This window comes from Henckelia pumila, chromosome 2, assembly GCF_033568475.1.
Source record: "Henckelia pumila isolate YLH828 chromosome 2, ASM3356847v2, whole genome shotgun sequence".
Taxonomy (NCBI): Eukaryota; Viridiplantae; Streptophyta; class Magnoliopsida; order Lamiales; family Gesneriaceae; genus Henckelia; species Henckelia pumila.
In genome coordinates this window covers 129,360,173-129,384,190 of record NC_133121.1, presented here as the reverse complement: position 1 = coordinate 129,384,190, position 24,018 = coordinate 129,360,173, and the positions used below count along the sequence as shown (strand labels likewise).

Here is a 24,018-nt window from a genome sequence, read left to right as displayed (position 1 = left end):
AAAGCCACAATGGCTTGAATTTTGTGCGGTTTGAATAGAGAAATCCAAGACCAAGTAGAGCTTCGTCACTGTTTAGATTTGGATGAAATGGTGCAGACGGCCATGAAGGTGGAGCAGCAGCTCAAGAGAAGAGGAGCTGGACGATCTACTTTAGGTGGAGGATCGTCGACTTCTTGGCGTTCGAACGTTGCAAAACGGGAGGACAACAAGCCGGTGTCCAAACCAAAATATGACACCAAATCATAGGCACCAAAGAAAGTGGTTAAAAGTACATCTGAAACTTCTAATACTCGATCTAGAGATATTAAATGTTTTAGGTGTCAAGGTATTGTCCATATTTCTAGTCAATGCCCAAATAAGAAATTGATGATTATTAATGCTTGTGGTGATGTGGAGTCTAAAAATGATGAGGAAAATTGTGATGGTATGCATGCGTTGGTAGATCCTGATGATGAGGATGGGTTTGGGGCTGTTGTTGGTGAGTTATTGGTGAGTAGGAGAGCGTTACATGCACAACCTAGAGAGGAAGAAGAGAGTCAGAGGGAAAATCTTTTTCATACTCGTTATTTTGTAAATGAAAAGGTGTGCAGTCTTATTATTGATGGGGGGTAGTTGCACCAATGTATCGAGTTGCGAATTTGTGAAAAAATTGGGGTTGCCTCTCTTGAAGCATCCTCAACCATATAGGTTGCAATGGTTCAATGACTGTGCGGAGGTGAAAGTTAATAGGCGAGTAGTGGTGCCATTTTCTATTGGCATTTTGATGAGGTGTTGTGTGACGTAGTCCCTATGCAAACATGTCATAATTTATTGGGTAGACCATGGCAGTTTGATATGAGGGTGGTTCATGATGGCTTTAAAAATAAATATTCTTTTGTAATGAACAAATAATCTATTGTATTGTTGCCTATGACTCCAAAGTAAGTGTTGGAGGATCAAATGAAAAAGAAAAAGAGAGATGAGACAAAAAAAAAGAGTGATAAAAAAGTGAGATGACCTTAGAAAAAAAAAAAGAATGATACAAAAAAAGATGAAAAAAAATTGAGCGGAAAGAGGCTGAAAAATATATATATATAGCCCAAAAGAGTGATTTGAGAGATGTTATGAATTCTCAAATTCCACTTGTGTTTATTATTTATAAGGAGGTATTCCTTAACACAAGTGATATAGCCGAAGATCTTCCGAGCGTTGTTGTTTTTCTATTGCAGGAATTTGATTATTTATTTTCGGAGGAGCTACCTCAAGGATTACCACCTTTGAGGGGAATTGAACACCAAATCGACTTGGTACACTGAAGTGCATTGCCGAATCGTCCAGCTTATAGGAGCAATTCGGAGGAAACTAAGGATTTGCAACGACATGTAAGTGAGCTTTTAGATAAAGGTTTTGTGCATGAGTCGATGTCACCATGTGTTGTACCTGTGTTGTTAGTACCTAAAAAGGATGGATCTTGGCGTATGTGTGTTGATTGTAGAGCTATAAATAACATTATCATCAAGTATAGGCATCATATTCCTAGACTAGATGATATATTAGATGAATTGCATGGTTCTTGTGTATTTAGCAAAATTTATCTTAAAAGTGGTTATCATCAAAGTAGGATAAGAGAGGGAGACGAGTGGAAAGCTGCATTTAAAACAAAGTATGGGTTGTATGAATGGATGGTTATGCCTTTTGGTTTGACTAATGCACCTAGTACTTTTATGCGTCTCATGAATCATGTTTTGCGTGCATTTATTGGAAAGTTTGTGGTGGTGTATTTTGATGTTATACTAGTATATAGTAAAAACTTGGATGATCATGTCGAACATTTAAGAGTTGTTTTAATCACATTGCGTGCTGAACATTTATATGCTAACCTGAAGAAATGTTTGTTTTGTACAAACGAACTCGTATTTCTTGGTTTTATTGTGAGTGCACAAGGTGTGAGGGTTGATGAAGAGAAGGTAAGTGTCATTCGAGATTGGTCGACGCCTACGTCGATTGGTCAAGTTTGGAGTTTTCATTGGCTTGCGAGTTTTTACAGGAGGTTCGTGAAGGATTTTAGAACATTGGCAGCGCCTATGACTGCGATCATCAAGAAAAATGTTCCATTCCATTGGGGCGAGGAGCAAGAGAAGTCTTTTAATATTTTTAAGAAAAAGTTGATTAATGCTCCTTTACTTGTTTTACCTGATTTTACTAATATGTTTGAAATTGAATGTGATGCATCAGGTGTAGGGATTGGAAGTGTCTTGACGCAAGGAGGAAAGCCAGTGGCGTACTTCAGCGAGAAGTTGAGTGGAGCGTCCTTGAATTATCCTACCTATGACAAAGAGTTTTATGCGTTGGTGAGGATACTCGAGACATGGCAGCACTATTTGAGGCCAAAAGAGTTCGTGATTCATACGAATCATGAGTCTTTAAAGCATCTCAAAGGGCAGCAAAAGTTGAATAAAAGACATGGCAAATGGGTAGCATTCTTGGAGACATTTCCTTATGTCATCAAGTACAAGCAAGGTAAGGAGAATGTGGTAGCAGATGCGTTGTCAAGGAGGTACATGCTCTTAACTACTTTAGATTCTAATTTTTTGGGATTTGAGCATGTGAAAGAGTTGTATGCGAGTGATGTTGATTTTGGTGAGATTTATGCGTCATGTATGCGTGGTCCAAAAGATAAGTTTTACATGCATGATGGTTACTTGTTTAAAGAAGATAAGTTGTGTATTCCTAATTCATCAATTCGAGAATTACTTGTTAGGAAATTGCATAGTGGTGGTTTAATGGGGCATTTTGATATGGCTAAAACATATCAAACTTTGCATGAGCATTTTTATTGGCCACATATGAAACATGATATTGAGAAGATGTGTGAGCAGTGTGTGACTTGTAGGAGGGCAAAGTCTAGATCACAACCACATGAGTTATATACTCCCCTTCCAGTGCCTAATGAACCGTGTAGTGACCCTTACCCAGATCACCTACTAAACAGAACTTAGGCATGCAATTAACTTAATTAAACAGATATCAGAATAAAACTGCGGAAACCAAAAACATTATACAATCCCAAGTAAAGGAATCTGTAATTTATCCAATAATATACAACCAAATCGAATAGCTGTATAAACCCAAACAACAGTAATAAAACCTAGACGAAGCTCCAGCTGGCCAACCACTGACTAGCCCCTCCTGGATCCACCCTCCTCGTCCAATCGCAAACCTGCCCCATGGAATAGGGTGTCCAGAAAATACAGAGTACAAGACGTGAGCATAAAACGCTCAGTGCGAGAGTATGAGTATACATGCATGCAAAGTGAACTCCCTATAGACTCGAGGTCAAGGATCAGATAACAGAGACAGACCGGGCCCTGGTATGTAGCACGCTGTGCCGTCGCTTCAGGAGGTGGCTCCCATACCGAGATAACCGTGGATACGCCGGACCCAAATCGATGGAAGTCCATCCACTAACAGGATAGGGTACAACCCTACTACAGACATCTCGAAGGAGATACAGCAAGATGCAAATGAATGCAGCATAATATCATGGCATATAAATCATGCAGTCATATAATACATGCATACTCAGTCAGGATATCTCGAACAGTACTTTCGTACCTCAAAAACCAGGTAGGCACTACCAGCTCTAAGTCCAAGCCTAAAGTCCTCCTACACAGCGAAATGATACTACTATCATTATAGCGCCCTAAAAGCCTTAACTAAGCTATTGCATACTCCTAAATATTTATAGGAAGCAAAAGCTATACCTTCGTCCGTCATTAGCCCTTTGATGTCGATGCCTCCAGAACTTGGGCACAACTCCGCTACGACTACCGAACGCCTCTCCGACCTCCGGACCAAGCCAAAGAAGACTAGAACAGCTCCAAAAGAACTAGAAATAGAGAGGAAATCCGGAATTGGCAAGGAGAAATGAAGTCTCGGCCTTCTATTTATAGACAACGATCGGAGCTTCCGATCCCTGATCGGAACGTCCGAACCTCGATCGGAACGTTCGATCCTGCCATCGGAGCTTCCGAAGATCCTGATCTGCCACGTGTCTAAATATCACTTGATGACTCCGGATAGGGGTGATCGGAACGTCCGATCCTGATCGGAGCTTCCGATCCAGCCACACGTCATGGATGACGTAATATCATCGGTGCCTCCGATCCTCATCGGAGCTTCCGATCCCGATCGGATCTTCCGATCGTCCCTTCGGAGCTTCCGATCCGTCCAATCCTCAATTTATTTAATTAGCATTAATCCTTTAATTACTCAATTAGGGTTCGGGCTACTACATTCTCCCCCACTTAAGATATTTCGTCCTCGAAATCAGATCTTAAGTACCGAATGCAAATACAGAAAGCAGAAACATTCTTTATTCAAACAAACGTTTACAGAGTTTGCAACTGAATACAACTTAAAGAATGAAATCAAAACAACTCAGGATGGTCTTTACACATCCTGTCCTCAAGCTCCCAAGTAGCTTCCTCAGTGCCTCTGCGCTGCCACTGAACTAAAACCAAAGGAATGACTTTGTTCCGTAGAACCTTATCCTTATAATCAAGGATGCGAAGAGGTTTCTCAACATAAGTCAAATCCTTGTCTACCTGAACCTCAGATCGCTGCAGAATATGAGATTCATCCGCCACATACCGTCTCAACAGAGATACGTGGAACACGTCGTGAATACTAGATAGATGCGGTGGCAAAGCTAGTCGATAAGCCAAATCGCCAATGCTCTCTAAGATCTCAAACGGACCGATAAATCTGGGAGACAACTTGCCCTTAAGGCCAAATCTGAGAATCTTGCGGAAAGGTGACACTCTTAGAAACACTTTCTCCCCGACCTCGAACTGCAAAGGCCTACGCTTGATATTAGCATAGCTGGCCTGACGATCCTGCGCAGTTTTAATCCGTTTCTTGATCTGATCAACAATGTCTATCGCCTGCTGGATAAACTCCGGTCCTTCAGCCTGTCTCTCCCCCACTTCTTCCCAGAAGAGGGGAGTACGACAACGTCGCCCATACAACGCTTCAAAAGGTGCCATCCCAATACTAGTGTGATAGCTGTTGTTGTAAGCGAACTCGATCAACGGCAAATGATCCTGCCAGGCTGAACCAAAATCCAAGATGCATGCTCTAAGCATATCCTCTAACGTACGGATAGTGCGCTCTGACTGACCATCAGTCTCTGGATGATAGGCTGTACTCAAACTGAGAGTAGTACTCATCGCACGCTGAACACTCCCCCAGAATCTAGAAGTAAACCTGGGGTCCCGATCGCTGACAATGCTCACAGGCACTCCATGAAGTCGAACGATCTCCTAAATGTACAACCGAGCCATACGATCCACATTGTACTCCCGGCTATAGGCAATGAAATGCGCTGACTTGGTGAGTCGGTCCACCACAACCCAGATAGCATCACAGTTCCTCGGGGATACCGGCAAATGGGTCACAAAGTCCATAGTGATAAACTCTCATTTCCATTCAGGAATAGGCAGACTGTGAAGCAATCCTCCAGGTCGTCGGTGCTCTGCCTTGACCTGTTGACACACCAAACATCTCGAAACAAATTGATAAACACTGCGTTTCATTCCCTTCCACCAGAAACGAGTACGTAGATCCTTGTACATCTTGTTGCTCCCAAGATGAATACTCAACTTAGTGCGATGTGCCTGAGACAAAATCTCCTCTCGCAACTCTTCATCCTGTGGAATCACAAGCCTACCAGACAAACACAGAAAGCCATCTGACTGATAATGAAATCCAGACAAGCTACCCTCGTTAGCTAGACGAGCTAAACGCTGGGTCTTCGAATCAGACATCTGAGCATCTCGGATCCGCGAATACAAGGCTGGCTCAGATAATATCGCAAACATCTGGATACTCTGCATACCTTTCTTATGCTTGAAGGTAAAACCTGAAGTACAACAGTCACTGATCGCACTAGACATCGAACAAGTCTGAAGTGCGGATAGTCGCACCTTGCGACTCAAAGCATCAGCGGTGAGATTAGCAGCTCCCGGATGGTACTTAATCTCGCAATCATAGTCCTTAAGCAAGTCCATCCAACGTCTCTGTCTCATGTTCAATTCTGCCTGAGTGAACAAATACTTGAGACTCTTATGGTCGGTGAAGATCTCAAATTTCTCGCCATAAAGATAATGACGCCAGATCTTCAAAGCGAACACAATGGCTGCCAATTCCAAATCATGGACTGGGTAGTTGTCCTCGTGAAGCTTCAGCTGTCTAGAAGCGTATGCGATCACATGCCCATTCTGAGTCAGGACACAACCTAACCCCTGAAGAGAAGCATCCGTGTAAACTACATACCCTCCAGATCCTGACGGTAATGCTAACACCGGCGCAGAAGTCAACCGCCGTCGAAGCTCACGGAAATTCTCCTCACACTCGGAGGACCACTCAAAATCCACACCCTTGCGGGTAAGCTGCGTCAACGGTCGAGCTAACTGAGAGAAGTTTAGAATGAAGCGACGATAATACCCTGCTAGACCCAGAAAACTACGGATCTCAGCAACTGTCGTCGGACGCGACCAATTAAGTACCGCTTCAATCTTGCTTGGATCAACAGAAATCCCCTCCCTGGATATGATATGGCCAAGAAAAACCACTCTATCCATCCAGAACTCACACTTGCTCAGCTTGGCGTACAATTGCTCATCTCGAAGAGTCTGTAGTACCAACCGCAAGTGAGAAACATGCTCTTCCGTATTACGCGAATAAACCAGGATGTCGTCAATGAAGACCACGACAAACTTGTCCAAATACTCCCTGAAGACACGGTTCATCAGATCCATGAATATAGCCGGCGCATTAGTCAAACCAAATGGCATCACTAGGAACTCGTAATGCCCATAGCGAGTACGAAATGCAGTCTTGGATACGTCCTGATCACGGACTCTCAACTGATGATACCCAGATCTCAAGTCAATCTTGGAGTAAATTGATGTGCCCTGCAGCTGGTCAAACAAGTCATCAACACGAGGCAACGGATACTTGTTCTTCACAGTCACTCGATTCAGCTGCCGATAGTCAATGCACAGCCGCATCGACCCATCCTTCTTCTTCACGAAGAGAACAGGAGCTCCCCAAGGAGATACACTAGGACGAATGTACCCCTTGTCCAAAAGATCCTGTAGCTGATTCTTTAACTCACGCATCTCTGACGGAGCCAGACGATACGGTGCTCTAGAAATAGGCGAAGTACCCGGCATCAACTCTATGCCAAACTCGACTTCCCTAGCAGGAGGAAAACCCGGAATCTCATCAGGAAACACATCTGGAAATTCATCCACAACAGGAATGCTCTCTATCCCAATACTCTCAGCGGACAAATCAACTGCATAGATATGGTAGCCTTCCCCGCCAGACTCCAGAGCTCGACAGGCTCTCAAAGCTGATACCAAAGGCATCGGGGGTCGCGCTCCCTCACCATAGAAAAACCAACTCTCACTCCCTTCCGGATGAAAGCGTACTAATCTCTGATAGCAGTCCACTGAAGCTCGATAGGTAGTCAGCACATCTATTCCCAGAATGCAATCAAAGTCGTCCATCGCCAGGACCATGAGATTCGCCAACAGAACGTTCCCTTCGAACTCTAAAGGGCAACCCATCACTAGACGCTTAGCCAAAGCAGATTGGCCCGTCGGAGTAGAAACAGATATCACTACGTCTAGTGCAATGCATGGTAATCTATGTCTCTTAACAAAACGTGCAGAAATGAAGGAATGAGATGCACCAGTATCAATAAGTACAAGAGCAGGTATACCATAAAGCATAAATGTACCTGCGATGACTTTCTCATTCTCCTCCACAGCCTGATCATGTCTCAGGGCAAACACCTGGCCAGAAGCTCGTGGCCTCAAATGAGAACTCCCAGCAGACTGTCCCTGTGACCTCTGCTGTACGGTAGCCTGAGAACCAGATCCTGAACCAGATCTAGAACCGCCTCCCCTAGACAGTGGACAATCCCTCCGGATATGACCAGTCTCTCCACAATGGAAACAAGCTCCAGAAGCTCTGCGGCACTTGTCGGATGGATGGTTCTTCCCACAGTGATCACACTTGTCCTTCTTACCGAAACGGACAACACCTCCAGAACCAGAGGAAGAAGTAGATCCAGACTTCTTGAAAGACTGGGCACGGGGACCCAAAGAACTAGCAGGTCTCGACTGAGAGAAAGACCTGTTCCGCCGAATGCTGTCCTCTGCCTGATGACAACGGCTCACCAAACCCTCGTAGGACATGTCGTCACCAACCGCCACACGATCATGGATCTCAGGGTTAAGGCCCTGAAGGAACAGATTATACTTCATCTCTGAGCTATCAGCAATCTCGGGGCAATAGGATAGCAGATCAAAGAACCTCTGCTGATACTCATCGATAGACATGGTTCCCTGTCGCAGACTCAGTAGCTCGCCTGCCTTCGACTGTCGGAGTGCAGGAGGAAAATACCGCTTTTGGAAAGCTGTGCGGAATTCGGCCCAGGTGGCCACTCCTCTCGCCGTAACAAAAGGTGCAGAAGTAAACCTCCACCACCTGCGCGCACGCCCATCCAGAAGATAGCCAAGGGTCTCCACCTTCTGCTCATCGGTGCATTGGAAAGTCTGAAAAGTCGTTTCCATGCGGTCTAACCAGTTCTCCGCATCCTCCGGAGACTCACCTCCAACTAAGGGCTTAGGACCCATAGCTAAGAATCGACGCACAGTAAAACGCTCGTCGTCATGGTGACGATGACGCCGTTCTCGACGAGGCTCCCGGTCGGCATCTCCCCAACGCCCACCAACACTGCCATGAGAACTCTGGTCGTCACGATTTGACATCTACAAAAATACCTCAAGATGAGACTAAATCCCAAGAATTCTTTTGCATGCTCTGATACCATAAATGTAGTGACCCTTACCCGGATCACCTACTAAACAGAACTTAGGCATGCAATTAACTTAATTAAACAGATATCAGAATAAAACTGCAGAAACCAAAAACATTATACAATCCCAAGTAAAGGAATCTGTAATTTATCCAATAATATACAACCAAATCGAATAGCTGTATAAACCCAAACAACAGTAATAAAACCTAGACGAAGCTCCAGCTGGCCAACCACTGACTAGCCCCTCCTGGATCCACCCTCCTCGTCCAATCGCAAACCTGCCCCATGGAATAGGGTGTCCAGAAAATACAGAGTACGAGACGTGAGCATAAAACGCTCAGTGCGAGAGTATGAGTATACATGCATGCAAAGTGAACTCCCTATAGACTCGAGGTCAAGGATCAGATAACAGAGACAGACCGGGCCCTGGTATGTAGCACGCTGTGCCGTCGCTTCAAGAGGTGGCTCCCATACCGAGATAACCATGGATACGCCGGACCCAAATCGATGGAAGTCCATCCACTAACAGGATAGGGTACAACCCTACTACAGACATCTCGAAGGAGATACAGCAAGATGCAAATGAATGCAGCATAATATCATGGCATATAAATCATGCAGTCATATAATACATGCATACTCAGTCAGGATATCTCGAACAGTACTTGCGTACCTCAAAAACCAGGTAGGCACTACCAGCTCTAAGTCCAAGCCTAAAGTCCGCCTACACAGCGAAATGATACTACTATCATTATAGCGCCCTAAAAGCCTTAACTAAGCTATTGCATACTCCTAAATATTTATAGGAAGCAAAAGCTATACCTTCGTCCGTCGTTAGCCCTTTGATGTCGATGCCTCCAGAACTTGGGCACAACTCCGCTACGACTACCGAACGCCTCTCCGACCTCCGGACCAAGCCAAAGAAGACTAGAACAGCTCCAAAAGAACTAGAAATAGAGAGGAAATCCGGAATTGGCAAGGAGAAATGAAGTCTCGGCCTTCTATTTATAGACAACGATCGGAGCTTCCGATCCCTGATCGGAACGTCCGAACCTCGATCGGAACGTTCGATCCTGCCATCGGAGCTTCCGAAGATCCTGATCTGCCACGTGTCTAAATATCACTTGATGACTCCGGATAGGGGTGATCGGAACGTCCGATCCTGATCGGAGCTTCCGATCCAGCCACACGTCATGGATGACGTAATATCATCGGTGCCTCCGATCCTCATCGGAGCTTCCGATCCCGATCGGAGCTTCCGATCGTCCCTTCGGAGCTTCCGATCCGTCCAATCCCCAATTTATTTAATTAGCATTAATCCTTTAATTACTCAATTAGGGTTCGGGCTACTACATTCTCCCCCACTTAAGATATTTCGTCCTCGAAATCAGATCTTAAGTACCGAATGCAAATACAGAAAGCAGAAACATTCTTTATTCAAACAAACGTTTACAGAGTTTGCAACTGAATACAACTTAAAGAATGAAATCAAAACAACTCAGGATGGTCTTTACACATCCTGTCCTCAAGCTCCCAAGTAGCTTCCTCAGTGCCTCTGCGCTGCCACTGAACTAAAACCAAAGGAATGACTTTGTTCCGTAGAACCTTATCCTTATAATCAAGGATGCGAAGAGGTTTCTCAACATAAGTCAAATCCTTGTCTACCTGAACCTCAGATCGCTGCAGAATATGAGATTCATCCGCCACATACCGTCTCAACAGAGATACGTGGAACACGTCGTGAATACTAGATAGATGCGGTGGCAAAGCTAGTCGATAAGCCAAATCGCCAATGCTCTCTAAGATCTCAAACGGACCGATAAATCTGGGAGACAACTTGCCCTTAAGGCCAAATCTGAGAATCTTGCGGAAAGGTGACACTCTCAGAAACACTTTCTCCCCGACCTCGAACTGCAAAGGCCTACGCTTGATATTAGCATAGCTGGCCTGACGATCCTGTGCAGTTTTAATCCGTTTCTTGATCTGATCAACAATGTCTATCGCCTGCTGGATAAACTCCGGTCCTTCAGCCTGTCTCTCCCCCACTTCTTCCCAGAAGAGTGGAGTACGACAACGTCGCCCATACAACGCTTCAAAAGGTGCCATCCCAATACTAGTGTGATAGCTGTTGTTGTAAGCGAACTCGATCAACGGCAAATGATCCTGCCAGGCTGAACCAAAATCCAAGACGCATGCTCTAAGCATATCCTCTAACGTACGGATAGTGCGCTCTGACTGACCATCAGTCTCTGGATGATAGGCTGTACTCAAACTGAGAGTAGTACTCATCGCACGCTGAACACTCCCCCAGAATCTAGAAGTAAACCTGGGGTCCCGATCGCTGACAATGCTCACAGGCACTCCATGAAGTCGAACGATCTCCTAAATGTACAACCGAGCCATACGATCCACATTGTACTCCCGGCTATAGGCAATGAAATGCGCTGACTTGGTGAGTCGGTCCACCACAACCCAGATAGCATCACAGTTCCTCGGGGATACCGGCAAATGGGTCACAAAGTCCATAGTGATAAACTCTCATTTCCATTCAGGAATAGGCAGACTGTGAAGCAATCCTCCAGGTCGTCGGTGCTCTGCCTTGACCTGTTGACACACCAAACATCTCGAAACAAATTGATAAACACTGCGTTTCATTCCCTTCCACCAGAAACGAGTACGTAGATCCTTGTACATCTTGTTGCTCCCAAGATGAATACTCAACTTAGTGCGATGTGCCTGAGACAAAATCTCCTCTCGCAACTCTTCATCCTGTGGAATCACAAGCCTACCAGACAAACACAGAAAGCCATCTGACTGATAATGAAATCCAGACAAGCTACCCTCGTTAGCTAGACGAGCTAAACGCTGGGTCTTCGAATCAGACATCTGAGCATCTCGGATCCGCGAATACAAGGCTGGCTCAGATAATATCGCAAACATCTGGATACTCTGCATACCTTTCTTATGCTTGAAGGTAAAACCTGAAGTACAACAGTCACTGATCGCACTAGACATCGAACAAGTCTGAAGTGCGGATAGTCGCACCTTGCGACTCAAAGCATCAGCGGTGAGATTAGCAGCTCCCGGATGGTACTTAATCTCGCAATCATAGTCCTTAAGCAAGTCCATCCAACGTCTCTGTCTCATGTTCAATTCTGCCTGAGTGAACAAATACTTGAGACTCTTATGGTCGGTGAAGATCTCAAATTTCTCGCCATAAAGATAATGACGCCAGATCTTCAAAGCGAACACAATGGCTGCCAATTCCAAATCATGGACTGGGTAGTTGTCCTCGTGAAGCTTCAGCTGTCTAGAAGCGTATGCGATCACATGCCCATTCTGAGTCAGGACACAACCTAACCCCTGAAGAGAAGCATCCGTGTAAACTACATACCCTCCAGATCCTGACGGTAATGCTAACACCGGCGCAGAAGTCAACCGCCATCGAAGCTCACGGAAATTCTCCTCACACTCGGAGGACCACTCAAAATCCACACCCTTGCGGGTAAGCTGCGTCAACGGTCGAGCTAACTGAGAGAAGTTTAGAATGAAGCGACGATAATACCCTGCTAGACCCAGAAAACTACGGATCTCAGCAACTGTCGTCGGACGCGACCAATTAAGTACCGCTTCAATCTTGCTTGGATCAACAGAAATCCCCTCCCTGGATATGATATGGCCAAGAAAAACCACTCTATCCATCCAGAACTCACACTTGCTCAGCTTGGCGTACAATTGCTCATCTCGAAGAGTCTGTAGTACCAACCGCAAGTGAGAAACATGCTCTTCCGTATTACGCGAATAAACCAGGATGTCGTCAATGAAGACCACGACAAACTTGTCCAAATACTCCCTGAAGACACGGTTCATCAGATCCATGAATATAGCCGGCGCATTAGTCAAACCAAATGGCATCACTAGGAACTCGTAATGCCCATAGCGAGTACGAAATGCAGTCTTGGATACGTCCTGATCACGGACTCTCAACTGATGATACCCAGATCTCAAGTCAATCTTGGAGTAAATTGATGTGCCCTGCAGCTGGTCAAACAAGTCATCAACACGAGGCAACGGATACTTGTTCTTCACAGTCACTCGATTCAGCTGCCGATAGTCAATGCACAGCCGCATCGACCCATCCTTCTTCTTCACGAAGAGAACAGGAGCTCCCCAAGGAGATACACTAGGACGAATGTACCCCTTGTCCAAAAGATCCTGTAGCTGATTCTTTAACTCACGCATCTCTGACGGAGCCAGACGATACGGTGCTCTAGAAATAGGCGAAGTACCCGGCATCAACTCTATGCCAAACTCGACTTCCCTAGCAGGAGGAAAACCCGGAATCTCATCAGGAAACACATCTGGAAATTCATCCACAACAGGAATGCTCTCTATCCCAATACTCTCAGCGGACAAATCAACTGCATAGATATGGTAGCCTTCCCCGCCAGACTCCAGAGCTCGACAGGCTCTCAAAGCTGATACCAAAGGCATCGGGGGTCGCGCTCCCTCACCATAGAAAAACCAACTCTCACTCCCTTCCGGATGAAAGCGTACTAATCTCTGATAGCAGTCCACTGAAGCTCGATAGGTAGTCAGCACATCTATTCCCAGAATGCAATCAAAGTCGTCCATCGCCAGGACCATGAGATTCGCCAACAGAACGTTCCCTTCGAACTCTAAAGGGCAACCCATCACTAGACGCTTAGCCAAAGCAGATTGGCCCGTCGGAGTAGAAACAGATATCACTACGTCTAGTGCAATGCATGGTAATCTATGTCTCTTAACAAAACGTGCAGAAATGAAGGAATGAGATGCACCAGTATCAATAAGTACAAGAGCAGGTATACCATAAAGCATAAATGTACCTGCGATGACTTTCTCATTCTCCTCCACAGCCTGATCATGTCTCAGGGCAAACACCTGGCCAGAAGCTCGTGGCCTCAAATGAGAACTCCCAGCAGACTGTCCCTGTGACCTCTGCTGTACGGTAGCCTGAGAACCAGATCCTGAACCAGATCTAGAACCGCCTCCCCTAGACAGTGGACAATCCCTCCGGATATGACCAGTCTCTCCACAATGGAAACAAGCTCCAGAAGCTCTGCGGCACTTGTCGGATGGATGGTTCTTCCCACAGTGATCACACTTGTCCTTCTTACCGAAACGGACAACACCTCCAGAACCAGAGGAAGAAGTAGATCCAGACTTCTTGAAAGACTGGGCACGGGGACCCAAAGAACTAGCAGGTCTCGACTGAGAGAAAGACCTGTTCCGCCGAATGCTGTCCTCTGCCTGATGACAACGGCTCACCAAACCCTCGTAGGACATGTCGTCACCAACCGCCACACGATCATGGATCTCAGGGTTAAGGCCCTGAAGGAACAGATTATACTTCATCTCTGAGCTATCAGCAATCTCGGGGCAATAGGATAGCAGATCAAAGAACCTCTGCTGATACTCATCGATAGACATGGTTCCCTGTCGCAGACTCAGTAGCTCGCCTGCCTTCGACTGTCGGAGTGCAGGAGGAAAATACCGCTTTTGGAAAGCTGTGCGGAATTCGGCCCAGGTGGCCACTCCTCTCGCCGTAACAAAAGGTGCAGAAGTAAACCTCCACCACCTGCGCGCACGCCCATCCAGAAGATAGCCAAGGGTCTCCACCTTCTGCTCATCGGTGCATTGGAAAGTCTGAAAAGTCGTTTCCATGCGGTCTAACCAGTTCTCCGCATCCTCCGGAGACTCACCTCCAACTAAGGGCTTAGGACCCATAGCTAAGAATCGACGCACAGTAAAACGCTCGTCGTCATGGTGACGATGACGCCGTTCTCGACGAGGCTCCCGGTCGGCATCTCCCCAACGCCCACCAACACTGCCATGAGAACTCTGGTCGTCACGATTTGACATCTACAAAAATACCTCAAGATGAGACTAAATCCCAAGAATTCTTTTGCATGCTCTGATACCATAAATGTAGTGACCCTTACCCGGATCACCTACTAAACAGAACTTAGGCATGCAATTAACTTAATTAAACAGATATCAGAATAAAACTGCAGAAACCAAAAACATTATACAATCCCAAGTAAAGGAATCTGTAATTTATCCAATAATATACAACCAAATCGAATAGCTGTATAAACCCAAACAACAGTAATAAAACCTAGACGAAGCTCCAGCTGGCCAACCACTGACTAGCCCCTCCTGGATCCACCCTCCTCGTCCAATCGCAAACCTGCCCCATGGAATAGGGTGTCCAGAAAATACAAAGTACGAGACGTGAGCATAAAACGCTCAGTGCGAGAGTATGAGTATACATGCATGCAAAGTGAACTCCCTATAGACTCGAGGTCAAGGATCAGATAACAGAGACAGACCGGGCCCTGGTATGTAGCACGCTGTGCCGTCGCTTCAAGAGGTGGCTCCCATACCGAGATAACCATGGATACGCCGGACCCAAATCGATGGAAGTCCATCCACTAACAGGATAGGGTACAACCCTACTACAGATATCTCGAAGGAGATACAGCAAGATGCAAATGAATGCAGCATAATATCATGGCATATAAATCATGCAGTCATATAATACATGCATACTCAGTCAGGATATCTCGAACAGTACTTGCGTACCTCAAAAACCAGGTAGGCACTACCAGCTCTAAGTCCAAGCCTAAAGTCCGCCTACACAGCGAAATGATACTACTATCATTATAGCGCCCTAAAAGCCTTAACTAAGCTATTGCATACTCCTAAATATTTATAGGAAGCAAAAGCTATACCTTCGTCCGTCGTTAGCCCTTTGATGTCGATGCCTCCAGAACTTGGGCACAACTCCGCTACGACTACCGAACGCCTCTCCGACCTCCGGACCAAGCCAAAGAAGACTAGAACAGCTCCAAAAGAACTAGAAATAGAGAGGAAATCCGGAATTGGCAAGGAGAAATGAAGTCTCGGCCTTCTATTTATAGACAACGATCGGAGCTTCCGATCCCTGATCGGAACGTCCGAACCTCGATCGGAACGTCCGATCCTGCCATCGGAGCTTCCGAAGATCCTGATCTGCCACGTGTCAAAATATCACTTGATGACTCCGGATAGGGGTGATCGGAACGTTCGATCCTGATCGGAGCTTCCGATCCAGCCACACGTCATGGATGACGTAATATCATCGGTGCCTCCGATCCTCATCGGAGCTTCCGATCCCGATCGGAGCTTCCGATCGTCCCTTCGGAGCTTCCGATCCGTCCAATCCCCAATTTATTTAATTAGCATTAATCCTTTAATTACTCAATTAGGGTTCGGGCTACTACAAACCGTGGGTTGATATTTCCATGGATTTTGTTCTTGGGTTACCTAGGTCTAAGAAGGGGAGGGATTCTATTTATGCTGTGGTTGATAGGTTTTAAAAAATGATACATTTTATTGCATGTCACAAATCAAATGATTCTTCGCATGTTGCAGATTTGTTCTTTAATGAGATTGTGAGATTGAATAGCATGCCTAGAAGTATTGTTTCTGATAGGGATACTCGATTTTTAAGTTACTTTTGGAAAACATTGTGGTGTAAACTTGGAACTAAGTTGTTGTTTTCTAGTAGTTGTCATCCACAAACTGATGGACAGACTGAGGTAGTTAATAGAACTTTAGGGACATTGTTGCGCTCTATCATTAAAAAGAACTTGAAAAATTGGGAAGATTGTTTGTCATTTATTGAATTTTCTTATAATCGTAGTGTGCATTCTACTACGAATTATTCACCTTTTGAAGTTGTTTATGGTTTTAACCCATTGACTCCGTTGGATTTGATGTCGTTACCTATGAGTGAAAGGGTTAATATGGATGGAATGAAGAAAGCTGAATTTGTGAAGAGCTTGCATGAGAAAGTACGTGAGAATATCGAGAAAAAGAATGTGCAGTATACCAAGCAAGCGAACAAGGGAAGGAAGAAGGTTGTATTTAAACCCGGTGATTGGGTTTGGTTGCATATGAGAAAAGAGTGTTTTTTTGGAGAAGAGGCGTTCAAATTTGTTACCTCGAGGGGATGGTCCTTTTCAAGTCGTGGAGCGAATCAACGACAATGCCTACAAACTAGATTTGCCAGGTGAGTATAATGTGAGTACTACATTTAATGTTTCTGACTTATCTTTGTTTGATGTAGGTGACGAACGATATTTGAGGACAAATCCTTTTCAAGAAGGGGAGGATGATGCGATCATGGATAGCTCGCATGTGGATCGAGTGGCAAGGGGAGTTCGAGATCCATTGGAGTTGCCACGAGGGCCAAAAATCTGTTGGAAAACTGGCGGTCAGATCAATCACGATTGATACCCGGTGCAGCGGAAGTTTAAAAAATTTTATCATGGAACAATTCCATGGTGTGGGTATCAACCGTTCAACGATTAAATTATTGTGTGTGTAAAATTTAAATAACAATTAAATAAATTTTACCTCAAATCTCGCAACGAGATTAATGGACACCAACAGAACAATTCTGCTCTTGTTGTCTCTCCCTGGAACCGATGAACGCCTTCAATCAGGTCCACGAACAGAGGTTTAATCCCTCTGATAGATTGCACTAGAAAATCTATCAGAAGTTTTCTGCGAAGAGAATACACGAATTTGATTCGTTATTCCTTACTGCGATTCAAAATCACAGACCGGAATTTTCTCGGGCAGAGGGGAGGGGTCGGCCAAAAACGTTTTTGAGAGGGGCTAGGGTTTCGAAAATCCTGTCTCAAAAATTATGACCTGTTGTGTGTAATTTCTGTACTGAAATAACTTATTTATAATGCAGGCCACTAACACCTTAGGGCCCATTAGTCATAAGCTGGGGCCCGACAAGCAAAGCCCGCTCGTTCAGAAATTAATATAAAATTCATCGTGACTTCGATTGATGAAACGATTTCACCAATGTGCACAGAAACCATTTCTGCACGTTTTAAAGTCAAAATAAATTTTCCTGAATCCGAATTCAGTGGTTTCCAAAAATGTCCATCCCTATGTCATTTTAGGAAATCCTACTCCCTTACTCTTATTTAAGAAGTCCAACTCCTTAGTTCATTAAATTTAACTCTTTAAATTTAACTATCTCAACGGGGATTAAAACTCCATTACACTGTGTGACCCTCAATGGTTCAGGGATACAGCTAGCCGTGGGCTCACAACTCCTTGTGACTCGGAACAACACTTTCCGACTTGCCCAACGAATCATGGTAAAGCGCCTAGCAACATCGCCCCATGATTCCCTAGGTATCACTGATAGTGCCTACAAGAACCAGTAGATTTTGGTTAACGTACAGTACGGTCCCTTCATCCATATATCCCGATCGAATCAACAACCATTGGTATATCGAGAGTCGCTCAAGATTCGATAACTATGCAATACATCTTGAAGATCAAATTAGTGACATCGCATGTGCTACTAAGAAACCATTTCTTAAATCACATCAAGTACTCTGGCCAGAGATTTGTCACACTAATATCTCCTCAGATCGCATAGGATATCCACACTCGCAAGTATGTGGTGAATCCTTGACAACAATGCATTGACTCCTATATGTGTCGTAACTGTACCCAATCTCGACACCTGATGACCCCCTCAGAGTCGGTAAACGAGTCAAAGCACAGTACTAGCATATAGAGTCTCCATGATGTTTCAAGTCGTAAGGACTAATGGTGTACAACCAAAACCGCGGACTTTATCCACTCGATAAGTGATAACCACTTGGAAAGTCCGGATAGGGTAGTTCGACTATTCATCCTATGAATATCCATTTGCATGCTTCGAACATCTCCATGTTTCCTACCAATGAAACGTGGTACTCCGCATCGCAAATGCTAGTCTCAAACTCGAGCGATCCTTATCCTTATTATCGGACGGCTCAATCGACTAGGAACGGTTTTAGAATATACAGTGACTATAAGATGTATTTCATGATAGACATCTCCATGTTCTACCACATCTTACATACACTATAGTATATTCAAGGTCTTTATCAAAACAACAATAGTATATCACAATATAACAATATGAAGTAATATAAAGTCATTGCCATAAAAGTGTAAATAATATTAAACAAAAGATTGTTTATACAAAGAGTCAACAAAGCCCATAGCCACACAGTTGGCTCACTGGGCACCCACTCTTACAATCTCCCACTTGCCCTATAGCCAACTAGTCATACTACGTAGACCCATTGCTTCGCGATGTTTGTCAAACAATGGTCCTGGCAAAGGCTTAGTAAGTGGATCAGCGATATTGTCTGCAGAGGCCACTCGTTCGACACTGATGTCTCCTCTTTCCACAATCTCCCGGATTATGTGGTATTTCCTCAGTACGTGTTTGGATCTTTGATGAGACCTTGGTTCCTTTGCTTGAGCAACGGCACCCGTGTTGTCGCAGTACACCGGGACTGGACCAACAAATTCAGGAATGACGCCCAACTCTTGGACGAAATTCCTCATCCAAACGGCCTCTTTAGCAGCAGCTGATGCTGCAATGTATTCAGCCTCAGTGGTGGAATCCGCTGTGGTGTCCTGCTTGGAACTCTTCCAAGAGACAGCACCGCCATTGAGCATGAACACAAATCCAGAGGTTGACTTCGAGTCATCCACATCACTTTGGAAGCTAGAGTCGGTATAGCCTTCCAGTTTGAGTTCTCGTCCTCCATAAACCATGAACATATTCTTAGTCCTTCGCAAGTACTTAAGAATGTCCTTCACGGCTTTCCAATGCATCTGACCAGGATTAGACTGATATCTGCTCGTGACACTCAGAGCAAATGCTACATCCGGTCTGGTAGATATCATCCCATACATGATACTACCTATAGCTGACGCATATGGTACATGTGTCATATTCTCTATCTCTGCATCAGTCTTGGGACACATAGACTTGGATAGAGAAACTCCATGACACATGGGTAGATGTCCTCTCTTGGACCCATCCATTGAAAACCGTTTCAATATGGTATCGATGTAGGTTGATTGAGTGAGTCCTATCATTCTCTTAGATCTATCCCTATAGATCTGTATCCCAAGAATGTAGGATGCCTCACCCAAATCCTTCATCGAAAATCTACCTGATAACCATATCTTTGTTGACTGCAACATCCCTACATCATTCCCAATGAGTAGGATGTCATCAACATAAAGTACTAAGAATGTCACCGCATCCTTAACTACTTTCTTGTACACGCAAGGTTCCTCCGGGTTCTTGATGAAACCAAAATCTTTAATTGTTTCATCAAATTTCTGGTTCCAACTTCTTGATGCTTGTTTTAGACCATAAATTGATCTCTGAAGCTTGCATACCTTATGCTCGCTTCCCATGGATGTGTACCCCTCAGGCTGCTTCATATAGATTTCTTCCTTAATGTCTCCATTAAGAAAAGCAGTCTTCACATCCATCTGCCATATCTCATAGTCATACCATGCAGCTATGGCAATTAGGATTCTTATGGACTTGAACATTGCGACTGGTGAAAAGGTTTCATCATAGTCAACTCCTTGCCTTTGAGTATAACCTTTCGCCACCAATCGCGCCTTGTAAGTCAATATCTTACCATCAGGCCCAAGCTTTCTTTTGTAGATCCATTTACACCCTATTGGAACAATTCCATCGGGAGGATCCACTAAAGACCAGACTTGGTTAGTATGCATCGAATCCAATTCTGACTGCATAGCTTCAAGCCATAAATTCGAATCCGCATCAGAAATTGCTTCCTTGAAGTTTCTTGGATCACATCCAATGTCGGGTTCATCTTGATCCCCTTCAAGAAGAAGACCATATTGTAAGAGTGGGTGCCCAGTGAGCCAACTGTGTGGCTATGGGCTTTGTTGACTCTTTGTATAAACAATCTTTTGTTTAATATTATTTACACTTTTATGGCAATGACTTTATATTACTTCATATTGTTATATTGTGATATACTATTGTTGTTTTGATAAAGACCTTGAATATACTATAGTGTATGTAAGATGTGGTAGAACATGGAGATGTCTATCATGAAATACATCTTATAGTCACTGTATATTCTAAAACCGTTCCTAGTCGATTGAGCCGTCCGATAATAAGGATAAGGATCGCTCGAGTTTGAGACTAGCATTTGCGATGCGGAGTACCACGTTTCATTGGTAGGGAACATGGAGATGTTCGAAGCATGCAAATGGATATTCATAGGATGAATAGTCGAACTACCCTATCCGGACTTTCCAAGTGGTTATCACTTATCGAGTGGATAAAGTCCGCGGTTTTGGTTGTACACCATTAGTCCTTACGACTTGAAACATCATGGAGACTCTATATGCTAGTACTGTGCTTTGACTCGTTTACCGACTCTGAGGGGGTCATCAGGTGTCGAGATTGGGTACAGTTACGACACATATAGGAGTCAATGCATTGTTGTCAAGGATTCACCACATACTTGCGAGTGTGGATATCCTATGCGATCTGAGGAGATATTAGTGTGACAAATCTCTGGCCAGAGTACTTGATGTGATTTAAGAAATGGTTTCTTAGTAGCACATGCGATGTCACTAATTTGATCTTCAAGATGTATTGCATAGTTATCGAATCTTGAGCGACTCTCGATATACCAATGGTTGTTGATTCGATCGGGATATATGGATGAAGGGACCGTACTGTACGTTAACCAAAATCTACTGGTTCTTGTAGGCACTATCAGTGATACCTAGGGAATCATGGGGCGATGTTGCTAGGCGCTTTACCATGATTCGTTGGGCAAGTCGGAAAGTGTTGTTCCGAGTCACAAGGAGTTGTGAGCCCACGGCTAGCTGTATCCCTGAACCATTGAGGGTCACACAGTGTAATGGAGTTTTAATCCCCGTTGAGATAGTTAAATTTAAAGAGTTAAATTTAATGAACTAAGGAGTTGGACTTCTTAAATAAGAGTAAGGGAGTAGGATTTCCTAAAATGACATAGGGATGGACATTTTTGGAAACCACTGAATTCGGATTCAGGAAAATTTATTTTGACTTTAAAACGTGCAGAAATGGTTTCTGTGCACATTGGTGAAATCGTTTCATCAATCGGAGTCACGATGAATTTTATATTAATTTCTGAACGAGTGGGCTTTGATTGTCGGGCCCCAGCTTATGACTAATGGGCCCTAAGGTGTTAGTGGCCTGCATTATAAATAAGTTATTTCAGTACAGAAATTACACACAACAGGTCATAATTTTTGAGACAGAGCAAAAATCGAACCCTAGCCTCTCTCTCAACAAATCGGCCGAACCCTCCCCCTCTGCCCGAGAAATTCCGGTCTGTGATTTTGAATCGCAGTAAGGAATAGCGAATCAGATTCGTGTATTCTCTTCGCAGAAAACTTCTGATAGATTTTCTAGTGCAATCTATCAGAGGGATTAAACCTCTGTTCGTGGACCTGATTGAAGGCGTTCATCGGTTCCAGGGAGAGACAACAAGAGCAGAATTGTTCTGTTGGTGTCCATTAATCTCGTTGCGAGATTTGAGGTAAAATTTATTTAATTGTTATTTAAATTTTACACACACAATAATTCAATCGTTGTATGGTTGATACCCACACCATGGAATCGTTCCATGAGAAAATTTTTAAACTTCCGCTGCACCGGGTATCAATCGTAATTGGTCTGGGAACTCGCCAGTTTTCCAACAGTGGTATCAGAGCCAGGTTGCTCAGATCAATCGATTGAATTAATCAATTGTACAAAATTTTTGAGTCTCGGTTTTTTGAAACAAAATAAATATTTTTAATAAAAAAAATTTTTTCGGGGCAAAACCCGGGCAGCGATTGGATCGCTGCCCGGTGGGGCAGCAATTGTTGCTGCCCCGGGCGGCGCACGGCGCCGCCCAAAGGGGGCGCACGGCGCTGCCCAGCGCAGCGCTGGGCGCTGCGCAGGGCAGCGCTCGGCGCTGCCCAGGGCGCCGCCCAGGGCGACGCACGGCGCCGCCCAGCGGCGGCGCCAGGCGCCGCCAGGGCAGCAAACGTTGCTGCCCTAAGGGGGCAGCCGGGCTGCCCCGGCCCGCGCCCGGGTGCGGGCCGGCCCGGGAGTGTCCCGGGCGGCCCGCGGGAAAAATTATATTTTTATTAATTTTAATATTTAAAATTTTATTTTTGGTCCGGTCAAAAATTGTTTTTGATTGGTTCACGAGATTTCGGATCGAATTGTTCGAGTCCGTAAATTTTAAAATTGATTTTGGATAAATTTGAATTTTTGGAAAATTTTAATATTTTATCCGTAAATTGAATTTTGAAATCAATTATTTTGGTACAATTGATGATAAGATATGATCTTATGATATATTGAGTAAAATATGATTTTATTTGTAAAATTGGATTTTATAGATAAAATATGATTTTATTTGATATGGAGATAAAATATGATTTTATATGTGAAATGTGATTTTATATATAAAATATGATTTTATCTTGTTTAAGTTTGAAATGCCACAGCATGTTATCCAATAAATTAATTTTGAATTAAATGTTATTGGATAAGGATGATCGATTGCCATGACCAATTTTGTAGGTGTATGTTAGGAATTTACATTTTGTCTTTATTGTTGTTGGTTTTATTAATGGGCCTGGTTTATGGCCCGATATGAATGTCATATGTAATAAAAGTGGGCTTGGTTTATAGCCCGTTCCCACCCCCTAAAAATGTATCCCCTACTTGTCATTGTTATTTATTGTAAATACATTAGATTTAGTGGGAGATCAAGATTTGAAGATGGTGGGCCCAGCAGACAATGAAGACTGAAGAAATGTAAATTGGAAGCATATGTAATAGGATTGCATTTGCATACTGCATATTACCTAGGATTGGACTAAGACCCGTGATTGGCAACCACGGGTCAATTAGAAATGGAATCGATCATCCTATATAATATGTGATATTATGATTGTATGCATGTTTAGACATAAATTGCGTGAATCCGGCAATGCATGCAATAAATTAAATATGATGAGACAAATATTTTTATAATTAAAAATCCCTCATTTTAAATATGATTTAAAATTTATATCAAGATAAATAAAGGAAATTTAAATATTGTTTAAATGTTCCTACCTTCCATCAACGGTCAATGTATGTGATGCTACCCGCGGATACGGTCCGGCTCATATTATTGGGGGGGCCTGTCCGT

The 24,018-nt window shown here is 44.1% G+C and overlaps 1 protein-coding gene across 1 annotated transcript; it reads left to right on the top strand.

Moving 5' to 3' along the window:
* The first annotated feature begins 87 nt into the window (after positions 1 to 87).
* On the top strand, positions 88 to 17,034 carry LOC140878400 (uncharacterized). The gene is made up of 9 exons (XM_073282003.1): positions 88 to 215; positions 318 to 582; positions 671 to 768; positions 1,565 to 1,664; positions 1,746 to 1,923; positions 2,027 to 2,029; positions 2,215 to 2,536; positions 16,605 to 16,973; positions 17,031 to 17,034. The coding sequence occupies exons 1-9, from the start codon at positions 88 to 90 to the stop codon at positions 17,032 to 17,034; spliced, it is 1,467 nt and encodes a 488-aa protein (XP_073138104.1).
* The last annotated feature ends 6,984 nt before the right edge of the window (positions 17,035 to 24,018 follow it).

Coding starts and splice junctions, on each gene's coding strand:
- LOC140878400 (XM_073282003.1), top strand. CDS start 88: ATGGTGCAGACGGCCATGAAGGTGGAGCAGCAGCTCAAGAGAAGAGGA. Junction 583..670: donor GTTATTTTGTAAATGAAAAG/GTGTGCAGTCTT, acceptor CCTCTCTTGAAG/CATCCTCAACCATATAGGTT. Junction 769..1,564: donor TCTATTGGCATTTTGATGAG/GTGTTGTGTGAC, acceptor TTGTGTATTTAG/CAAAATTTATCTTAAAAGTG.